Source organism: Littorina saxatilis, linkage group LG12, assembly GCF_037325665.1.
Source record: "Littorina saxatilis isolate snail1 linkage group LG12, US_GU_Lsax_2.0, whole genome shotgun sequence".
NCBI lineage: Eukaryota > Metazoa > Mollusca > Gastropoda > Littorinimorpha > Littorinidae > Littorina > Littorina saxatilis.
The window spans coordinates 20017446-20029508 of record NC_090256.1 but is presented as its reverse complement, the minus strand read 5'-3'; the positions used below and the strand labels follow the sequence as shown (position 1 = coordinate 20029508).

At 42.9% G+C, this 12063-nt stretch overlaps 1 protein-coding gene across 1 annotated transcript in view; it reads right to left on the bottom strand.

Moving 5' to 3' along the window:
• Positions 1-959: 959 nt before the first annotated feature.
• The window catches only part of LOC138981451 (uncharacterized), a 29925-nt gene continuing 18821 nt past the window's right edge, over positions 960-12063 (bottom strand). The window contains exons 3-5 of the mRNA XM_070354370.1: positions 4469-4557; positions 3134-3373; positions 960-2593 (exon numbers count right to left, since the gene is read on the bottom strand). Of these exons, the coding sequence (XP_070210471.1) occupies positions 2472-2593; positions 3134-3373; positions 4469-4557 (451 nt within the window). The 3' untranslated portion in view covers positions 960-2471. The remainder of the gene's footprint in view (positions 2594-3133; positions 3374-4468; positions 4558-12063) is intronic.

The following is a 12063-nucleotide window of genomic DNA, read 5'->3' as shown; positions in this document are numbered from 1 at the left end:
TGACAGGTTTATGTCATCGAATAATACAAAAGAATTGTTTACAAAGTCCATTGTGAGCATGTGTTTGTCTCCTTCTTTATCTCTTTTCTCTGTCTAATTCAGAGCACCTGTAGATAAAGGATGAAAAAGTACAAATAAGGTTCATTTCTCTCTCTCTCTCTCTCTCTCTCTCTCTCTCTCTCTCTCTCTCTCTCTCTCTCTCTCTCTCTCTCTCTCTCTCTCTCTCTCTCTCTCTCAAGCAGATCACTCTACTGCTTACTCTATTACCCTCGTTAATAAAGAATTACTCTCTCTCTCTCTCTCTCTCTCTCTCTCTCTCTCTCTCTCTCTCTCTCTCTCTCTCTCTCTCTCTCTCTCTCTCTCTCTCTCTCTCTCTCTCTGTAAAGGTTATCAATTCCGATATAGAAGGCAGCAGAGATGCCTTACCAGTGAAAGCTAAAATGTTTGAGAAAGTGCCTGTAAGGCTTGTGCACATGTAATAATGTTCATCCTAGCCTAGAATTCAGCAGTAATTCCATCAATGTTGTTAATGCTTGCCTCCCAATTGCGACAGGCAGAACAATTCCTCTCGAGAGATATCCTTGTTTAGATAATAAAGTACACAAAACACGGGCAACCCAAGACAGCAAGAATGTGTAGTAAATGACACTGCCCATAAAGAAGATATCGGGAAATAACTCTGTCAGGGTCTTGGAAGAGTTGAATCCCTTGAAGGTGAGGCAAGCTGAGCTATATAAGCAATTTCACGGCTCATTTGGACTGAATTTCCAGTGAAAACAAAGGTTTGGCATCACAATGAATAAGGATGACTCCCAGACCTGCATGTTTTCGACAGAACAAGGCAGTTTATGCAATCTCTTCATTTGGTGCCTTTTTTCTGTCCCAAAACAGTGAAGATCGGAGCATATTATTCCTTATGATGCCAACAGCGCGACTCCACTCGCTATTCCCAGGACTCCACTCGCTATTCCCAGTGAGCTACATACAGCTTAAAGCTTTCCTCACATTCAGGAATACAACTTTTTCACAGCCAGTACAAACCCAGAGATATTTTTCGTAACATCCGATATATAGACTCACTATGTTGCATATTCTACTGAGACTCATATACAATAATACATAGTTTTTATAAAGAGCTCGATCCTTGGTTATGTCATAACCAAAGATATACACTAAAAGTTGAAACAATAATATTGACACTGTAACTGCATACACAAAACAAGGAAAATAATGTTCATAACAAATTGTAACATAGTGCATAATATCTCTCTTTCTGTCTCTCTGTCTCTCTCTCTCTCTTTCATACACACTAGCATTCACGCACACACTTGCACATATCTGGACTCATCTTGCAAAGCACATTAACTGGTATCAAGGCCAACAAAACGTATGCTTTTTGTAAACCAGCAAATCCCATTTAATTCTCAACTGGCCCGCCCCCCCAACACTCACAAAAACCAACCCAAACCCTTTTTGACTGACCCATTTTTTCCGGCCTGATGTTGCTGTGCCTTTTAGCTTCGCCTTGGCTGAGGTGACCAGATCTCTGCCATTCAGTGTCGGTCGTTCTTTGACTGTACATATCACATCACATTTATTCCATAGCAATAAACAAAATCTCTTTTGTTCCCCAGTCATTGTTTGTTACTTGTGTATGCACGCACACCAGCTCTCCTCTGTCAAGACAGAAACAGCACACACCAGCAATACTTTCGGAATTTCTGTGAATTCTGATAATTATCGGATGTATCCCTGTTTAGTGTTCATGGCTGTAGTGTGTAATAGGATACTTCGCGCAAAACATTCTTGTTTCGTTCACACAAGAAAACAGCAAGTTACAGGATGTTAGAACACCAGTAGCACGTGATGATGGTCTTTGCTGTCTGTTCTGGCTTCTCCTGTTCTCTAAAGTTCCGTTTGTTGGGTCCAGACCAGACACTATATATTACTGTCCTATAGGCATATATGGTTAGCCTTTTAAGGACATGATCTGGGTTATATGATATCTTGGGGAAAAAAAATGTTGGGTCCATCAGCCAGCGAGTCAGGACAGTGGTACATGTAATATCGGGCCCCTCTGGTGGCAGGACACCTCACAATAAAACACACTTTGGCTGTCCCATTGTCTGTTAATTCAACCACTGTCGAACCTGTCTAAATCGGCCACTGACCCAAGGTACTGAACAAAATTGGTCGTTGTAGACAGTTGGTTGCTATGAAAACAACACCTCATCAGGAATCCTTTATGTTGGTCATTGTGGGCAGGTGGTCGGTATTGAAAACTGGTCACTCTCAAGAAAGACCACCTGCAATGTCAGAAGGGACACGTTTGGCTTGTTGTCTCTAAGGTGTCCTCTCGTCATAGGTTCCATAGTAATTTCCATCGACTTCAGCAGACGACCTCATTCACTCGCTGGGTGAAGGCGTCACAAGGTGAAGAAGTAATACTGGTGGGTGAACTGACAGTTGGACTATAGCGCTACATCGTTGTGATCCTGGCGCTGACGACGGATGCCGGAGGTGGGCCGAGAGGAGTAGGGGGGAGGGTTGGAGATCGCCCCAATAGACAGCGTCGACGCCATCGATATGTTGTCTGTAATTGAACACGCAGAAAGAGAACGATGAATATTTTGCTCAAATTAAATATCATTTCTTTTTTTTGTGTGACTGATAAATGAAATTTTTTTTTTTCTCAAATGATTTTTTCACAGATGTACATGTACATCTGTTATTTCTTTTTGGTCATGCAGGTGATTCGACTGAGTTTGTCTGTCAGTCCTTGACCTTTGGTTCTATGCAGTTGTATTAATACATACGCATGTGACAGCACATGAAGTTTTGTCAATATAGGAGAAACTTCTGAATAATAGAGACTTTAAGTACAGCGTCCTCTTGTGGACTGATACTGAAATTATTTTTAATAGAGGAACTTGTGTCATATCAACATCAAGACATTGTACATGTACAGTTGATTGCATGAATCTGAGGAGAGCACCACAGAAAAGTTGCCTAATACAGCCTAGGGCAGTAAAGGCATCAGTCTGTAGTTCTGGAAGTTTTTTTTATTTTTTATTAATTCATGCTTGACAAGGCTTTACAGTAAGTACAACATCACATCAAAAAACCCACTTACCATAAACATGAAGTTCCTGGGGTTCAGCCACACATCCCGGAAGATTGGCCGCCTGGTGGCACGTAGCGGTGTAGGGGATGGTGCACGGATGACCACAGCGTTGTCCAGCACTGGGCGGAATGCTCTGGTCAGCGGGGACTGTGGTTGACATAGCGATGTGGTATGGTGGAGGCTGGTGGCCCGGGGTCTCATACTGAGGGGGGGCCATCGCCATCGACATCACTGGTGTTCTTCGCCGCCCTGGAAGAGTTAGCGGGGATGGTGTTGTAAGTGTGGAATGTGAGGATACAAATATAAACGCATAGGTTATACGCTGAGGTACAGACACAGACGTGTGCGTGCACACATGCTCGCACGCTTGCATCCACACACACTCAAATGCATGCACGGCTGTATCATGCATGTGTGTGAGTGTGTGTGCATGCTTGCATGCATGTACACACGCACGCACACACACACACACACTCACATACACACACACACACCACATAGACAACAATCATGCACACATGCATGTTAGTGCGCACACATGCACACACACAAACACACACACACACACACACACACACACACACACGCACACACACAGTTGGCCTGTCTGGGAGCTGCGCATAACAATGAGCAAATGGTTTATGGATTATTCATGACCATTGTGTCCAAATGTTAGCTGAATCAATGAAACTATTGTTCCTATCCAGTGAAACCTACACCTGATTATATAACCAACCAAATGGTGTTGCACCGTTGCTAAAACACAAAGACAACATCTTTGGAAGCAGAAAAGTTTTTTATTCTGGTTTTTGTGTTTGGTTGTTGCCCTAATTGTCTTGTTGGTTACAAGAGGTAACACACATTTCTTGTTTAGCTTTGTTAATTTCGAGGGAGGGGAAAGGGGGAGAGGGAGTAAGTGGCGCTGCCACAAATACCGTGCAGCATGGCAAGCAGACACTAATTACATTGGCACACGCACACACTGAAGCACACCACAAATACAGACACAGACAGGCAGAAAAACACGCACTCAGAGAGAGAGAGAGAGAGAGAGAGAGAGAGAGAGACACACACACACACACGCGCGCGCGCACTGTGACACACACTGTGGCACACACACACACACACACACACACACACTATGCACACACACACACTATGCACACACACACGCGCGCGCGCGCATGTACAAACATACACACACACACTCTCCCTCTCTCACACTCTCTGCCAACTCCAACACCCCCCCTTTTGCCCGCTCTGTTTAATACCCGCCCCCACCCCCACCCCCACCCCCTTATAATTATCAGCGAAAATAGATAATAAGTTACAGGATGAACTCACCTCGGCGACTGGATGACCGCTTGACTTGCTGCTTGCAGTAGAAGATGACGAGAACCACGATTGTCAGAAATGCCAGCACGAGGATAAACCTGTCAAAGCAATGAAAAGTCCGGCGTTAGTATTGAAACGGTTCAGTATCGATTGAATGTATGGCGTTAGACAGTGTGTGTGTGTGTGTGTGTGTGTGTGTGTGTGTGTGTGTGTGTGTGTGTGTGTGTGTGTGAGGGAGGGAGAGAGAGATGGATGGATGGATGGATGGATGGATGGATGTTTTATTGTTCTAATCAATGAGTTGATTTTGACAATTTTCAGACAAATGAAATTGGTGCATAAAACGAAATTAATAAGGGTGTGATACATTGGGCCTTAAACATAGCCTACACATGCAAATAAGTGAAGCAAAATAAAGAAAGAGCCTGCCAAATGTTGAGACATAATCATGAAAACATAGCTTGGAAAGATAATATAACTTAAGCAAACATTGTCAGTTGAAACGACACCAAGACACATACACAGATATACACGTACATACACGAACACGGACACACACACACACACACACACACACACACACACACACACACACATACACACACATACAGATACACACGTGTGTGGGCACACACAGCAAATTATATGCAAATATACACATCTGAAGCAGTCATTAGGCTAAATGCATACAACAATGCATGAAACTATTACAGTAGGTAGCCTATCATATGCTTGATAGCAAAAGCATACACACACACATACACACGCGCGCGCACGCACGCACGCACGTAAATACATAAACATTCATACATACACGCACGCACGCACGCACGCACACACACACACACACACACACACACACACCAATCAACGCACACATTTTCCGAGATGAAATGCATAATAAGAAGAGGTTGTAACATGCCAGGGAGTTCACGTTTACGGCACCTTCAAGTCAATCTCTTGTCAAGTTACGGGGAATGCATCAATGATTCCAGAGCATGATATATGTTCGTACAGGGAACGCGAGAATCACGTGAGCGGTTCGTTTTCTGCAAGTCTTTTTTGTCGCATTCGTGAGGCCAAGAACAGGTGCTTTGCAAAGGATACAAGCTGATCCTCCACCGTACAAGTGAGCAAATATCGTCTGAAAAATACTGTATTCTGCCAATATATCTCTGCCTGATGCTATCGTAAGTGGGGCAATAAAAAACAACATGGCTTTCGTCTTCAGCAGTATCCGGGCAGAAAGGACAGTCACGACTGGTGTCAGAGTGAGAGTATCGATGTCGATGGGCATTGAATGGGGAGACCCCCGGTCTAAATCTGGACAAAGCAACTTTATAAAGGCTCACATGAATCATATCCAGGTATTCTTCGTGCCCAATATAACTTTTGAAACTGTGGTAAAATTCAAGGCGTGTAGGGGAGGGTGGGGCAGGTAGGGTCAAAAAAATCCTTTTTCACTCTCATTCAAAGATTAACCAGTGAAAACATTTCAAACAACTTTTTAAGAAAACTTTAATCCTTTTGCAATACAATAATTCAACATTCGAAAATAAATCGTTCTAATCATGAGAGATAAACGATAAATAAAAAGGTCACCAAAAATACCCAACCTGCCCCACCACGGGGCAGGTTGGGTACCCCTGTGGGGAAGGTTGGGTCAACTTGAGAAAAACAGCTATTATCCTGCCAAAATAAAGGTAAATTAATAAATTGACTAGCTGAACGATACCACAATTAACCCGTGTATATAATTGAGATATGAAAACAACCAACCAAACAAAGAAGAACAAGAAAATTGCCAATAGTAACAACTTACCAAAAACAAACACGAAGCAAAAAATAATGTTAAAAAACATCAATGGAAAATAACATAACTTCGCATGTCTGTGCGTGTTGTTATTAAAAACATAACTGAAATAAGAGGTCAGGGTTGAATACAAATGGTGCCGTTGCTGTTGCAATAAACAAAACCTGTCATTCTGTAACACAAACAATATTTATAACTCATACACATGAAATACACGCACCCATCAACACACAATCGCGCGCGTACATACAAACAAATTCACCTATGATTCATATTTCATGCAATAACAAATTTATCCTACATACGTGAGAGAGACACTCGTGAGATAATAATCGTTCAAATCACACGTGTGTATATCATGTAAATGAGGTCATGTCAAGCAAGTCTGGCAGGGACCTGTTTTTCCACTGCTTACAGGGCTGAATATTGGCGGTCGCCCGATCGCCCCCGGCGGGTTCAAATCGCGTCGGGCGGGTTCGAAATTCTGCTGAAATCGCCCGCCGTGCGGGTTCAAATTTCGCTGAAGCACAAAGTCGTCTGTCACTTCTCTACTGCCCACTCATCCCTCCCCACTTTGAGAAGGACTCAGGACTACCACCAATCAAGGCCAGACACAGTGGCTAGGCAGCTACCCCTCTCCGCCTCACTTGACCGTGTCACCACCCCTCCAGTGCCACGAGCGGCTGGCGATTGCATCAGCAGTCAAAATAGCTACTACCCCCCCTCCCTCCCCCCTCTTTGCGCTATTCACTTCAACCCCTCTCTTATCTTATTCTGCGCTGACCAATCCTTCAGAGACTTTCCTCTCATATAAAAACTCGGTCATTGACCCCGGGTAAGAAGGTCAGTGTCTGGACAGGCAGCTGTGTTCAGATTGCAAGTACCGATCATTGACCCAGGTCTCAAGGCCAACCAGCTTTTACAATGCCTCGACTGCAGGACATTTTCAGTTAAATACACGTAAGTAAAATATGTAGGATAAACAGAATACTACATGGCTTTCGCTCGCAGTTCAATATTAAATTAAAAAAACTCGTGTAAATCTGGTACGACACAGCAAGCCATGTAGTATTCTCTATATGTAAAGAAGGGGCAGGTTGGGTAATGACGGGGCAGGTCGAGTCACTGACCCAACCTGCCCATACCCTACCTGCCCCGCACAGGGTGCACAAAGAAATCGGTCTGTTACGTTTCGATTCAATTTAAATACGAATTTAAACAGCACAATTCACTTCTAAAATGAATCAGGTGTGTATACTAAAGATATCATCCATGAGCACCCTGTTAATCCACGTATAGAACAAAAAGTATGAGAGTCAAAAAAGTCACTTACTGTCAAATTTCATGGTGAAACCACCGGATCCATACTTGCACATCACTACCATTCAAACAAATTGGCGATAGGGACGCACTGGGACATTCAAAAACATAGATCGGAAACGAAACGGGAATATCTTTTCAATTGTGAGAGTTATTCAAGGTGACCCAACCTGCCCCTGACCCTACCTGCCCCACCCTCCCCTACTCTCTGACAGACGTGTAAACCATTCCTGTGAAAACTGGTGCCTCATTGTCTCCTTCAGGTCTCCCAGAAACAACTTTTCATCGGATGCCACCCCAGCACACAACCAAACGAAACCATAACCAGACTTGCACAAAAGGTCTTTGACATATGTGTGACCCAGTTTGTTTGCCCTCTGTCGTGATTGTTCAAAAGAGACAGGTAGGCCTAAGCCATCTTTGAGAGTCGAGAGCATGGTTGTTTTAACAGCCGAAACCAGTATTTCACACATTTTGCAGCAGCATCAACGTAAAGTGGATATCTTCCTAGCTCGCCGTATATCGTATCGTTGGGGGTCGACGGGGGTACGTTTATAAACAACTTACAAGCAAAGCGGTGAACTTTCTCAATCTGTTTATTGTTCTGGTGGCCCCATATTTCTGCTGCATACAATAATGATGGAACGATCTGTGTATCGAACAACTTAAATAATACAGCGCACGAATGACACCCATTCGTTTTAAGGGCCTTGAGAATTTCAATAGTGCCTTTCTTCGCCCTGCATACGAAGTCCTCAGTACCAATAGTATAACTTAGCATTGTTGAAAAGTTTAGTCCCAGGTACTTGTATTTTTCAACAACCGGAGAGAGAGAGAGAGAGAGAGAGAGAGAGAGAGAGAGAGAGAGAGAGAGAGAGAGAGAGAGAGAGGCAGACAGACAGACAGACAGACAGGCATATAGACAGGCATATAGACACACAGAAACTGGCAGGACGGACAGACAGAATGACTAGATTTGACAAGAGGGACAGACAGAGAGAGAGAGAGAGAGAGAGAGAGAGAGAGAGAGAGAGAGAGAGAGAGAGAGAGAGAGAGAGAGAGAGAGAGAGAGAGAGAGAGTGTGAGTGCGTGCGTGCGTGAGTTTGCGCATGCGTGCCTGTGTACTATAGTGTGTGTGTGTCGGTGTATGTGTACAGTCACACTCTCCTTTTCTCGCTAGATTTTTTGTTTTGTATTGAATTCGATCTGAATTTCACGAGCAGGTCTACCTTAAAAATTATTGTCAATTTTTTTTAGTATCCACTCGCCCCTCTCTCCACCCATACCAATTGTATAAATACATTCCATAACATCTACCATTTTTGCTAGCCGTTTATCCGTTTTCTTCTACCTTCTTGTATTGGACATCGTCTCACTATTGATGCTCTTCAGTGTGTTTTTATATTTAGTCAAGTTTTGACTAAATATTTTAACATCGAGGGGGAATCGAAACGAGGGTCGTGGTGTATGTGCGTGCGTGTGTGTGTGTGTGTGTGTGTGCGTGTGTGTGTGTGTGTGTGTGTGTAGAGCGATTCAGACTAAACTACTGGACGGATCTTTATGAAATTTGACATGAGAGTTCCTGGGTATGAAATGCCCGAACGTTTTTTTCATTTTTTTGATAAATGTCTTTGATGACGTCATATCCGGCTTTTCGTGAAAGTTGAGGCGGCACTGTCACGCCCTCATTTTTCAACCACATTGGTTGAAATTTTGGTCAAGTACTCTTCGACGAAGCCCGGGGTTCGGTATTGCATTTCAGCTTGGTGGCTTAAAAATTAATTAATGACTTTGGTCATTAAAAATCTGAAAATTGTAAAAAAAAATAAAAATTTGTAAAACGATCCAAATTTACGTTTATCTTATTCTCCATTATTTGCTGATTCCAAAAACATATAAATATGTTATATTCGGATTAAAAACAAGCTCTGAAAATTAAATATATAAAAATTATTATCAAAAAAAATTTTTCGAAATCAATTTAAAAACACTTTCATCTTATTCCTTGTCGGTTCCTGATTCCAAAAATATATAGATATGATATGTTTGGATTAAAAACACGCTCAGAAAGTTAAAACGAAGAGAGGTACAGAAAAGCGTGCTATGCAGCATAGCGTAACCACTACCCCGCTCTTCTTGTCAATTTCACTGCCTATGCCGTGAGCGGTGGACCACGAGTATACGGTCTTGCTGCGTTGCATTGCGTTCAGTTTCATTCTGTGAGTTCGACAGCTACTTGACTAAATATTGTATTTTCGCCTTACGCGACTTGTTTGTTTTTGTTTTTGTTGTTATTACGTCTCGTGATTTTTGCCTTTTGAAATTCTCTTCACTCTGTTTCCAATGCTAACCCCCTAACCGAGCAACGCGGCATTTGTTTCCACACGTAAACTCGGTCTCGGCTGTATTATAAACGATTTTTGCTGTTTCCATGGGACTAATTTGCACCTTTCAGTCACCGCTAGTTACATCAATACTAAACCCGTGCTCAGTTGTGTCGCTGGTGCTCACTCCAGACATAGTTTTCGTTCTACTCCATAAAAAGAGCTCCGACGCTAGAAAAATATTGAATTTACGGCCGTGAATCAGTGTCAAGTGGTAAAGATCAAAACACGTCTCAGTCAGTTAACCGTCCTTCGACACAAGTCTAGCAGCACTTTACTCTTTGGAATAAGATCCAGCCTGTTGTTATGGGATCCACTTAGTCACTACCACTGCTAACGGTACTCGTAAACAATGTAAAGAACTTGATGATGAGAACGCACTTAAGCACACACGCCCATGTCATCAGCTAAAACAAGAAATTCCTCCGAGGTAGGAAAAACACCCCCGTTGGTCAAAGGGAAATAACCATTCTCACTGCCACCAACTGAGAAGGTTATTTCCCTTTGACCATTAATATGTCCCGCTATAAGTCCTTGTAGAATCTTAATCCACCGATAACTCCCTAACCGTGTGTTTGACTGGTCCCAATTTTTGTAAGGACCGTCTCAGGAATGTATAGAACCTGTTCACCAAGTTTGGTGACGATCGGTCCGTTCATTCTTGAGATCTATATGCGAACACAAACACACACCCAAACAAACAAACAAACACATCGAGCGAAACCTATACACACCCCTATACCGGGGGTGTAATAAAGACAGCTTCATCACCAACGTTGTGTGTGCTACTGTAATGTGAGGAAAACTGTTATAGATAATTGTTTTTTTCAACGCTACTCACAAAACAACCCTTGAACCATCGAACCCCCATATTCCCTGATCCCCAGTACAAAGACAGACTCAGTGGGATACAGAATGACAAACAGACAGAGGCACAGATACACACACACACACACACACACACACACACACACACACACACACACACATACATACACACACACACACATACACACACACACACGCACGCATGCACACACTACACACACACACACACATACACACACACACACACACACACACACACACACACGCACGCATGCACGCACATACACACACACACACGTACGCACGCACGCAAACACACATACACACACGCACACACACACACACACACACACACACACACACACACACACACACACACACACACACACCGGCAGACACACACAATACAGTCACACAGACACACAGAAACACGCACACACGCACGCACGCACGCACACACACACACACAGCACACACACACACACAGACACACAGAAACACGCACACACGCACGCACGCACGCACGCACACACACACACACACACACACACACACACAGCCTGGATAGTAAAGCAAAGTCAGATGCAATAAGAACTTACAGGAAGTCTGATAATCAATTTTTCGTCTGGACATACTTTGTATATTGGTTCTGCACATCTATTTAATTCGTTATTCATTACATTTAGTCAAGTTTTGACTAAATGTTTTAACATAGAGGGGGGAATCGAGACGAGGGTCGTGGTGTATGTGTGTGTGTGTATGTGTGTGTGTGTGTGTGTGTGTGTGTGTGTGTGTGTGTGTGTGTGTGTGTGTCTGTCTGCCTGTCTGTGTGTGTGTGTAGAGCGATTCAGACTAAACTACTGGGCCGATCTTTATGAAATTTGACATGAGAGTTCCTGGGTATGATATCCCCGAACGTTTTTTTCTTTTTTTCGATAAATACCTTTGATGACGTCATATCCGGCTTTTTGTAAAAGTTGAGGCGGCACTGTCACACCCTAATTTTTCAATCAAATTGATTGAAATTTTGGCCAAGCAATCTTCGACGAAGCCCGGGGTTTGGTATTGCATTTCAGCTTGGTGGCTTAAAAACTAATGAGTGAGTTTGGTCATTAAAAATCGGAAACTTGTAATTAAAATTATTTTTTATTAAACGATCCAAAAACAATTTCATCTTATTCTTCGTCATTTTCTGATTCCAAAAACATATACATATGTTATATTTGGATTAAAAACAAGTTCTGAAAATTAAAAATAGA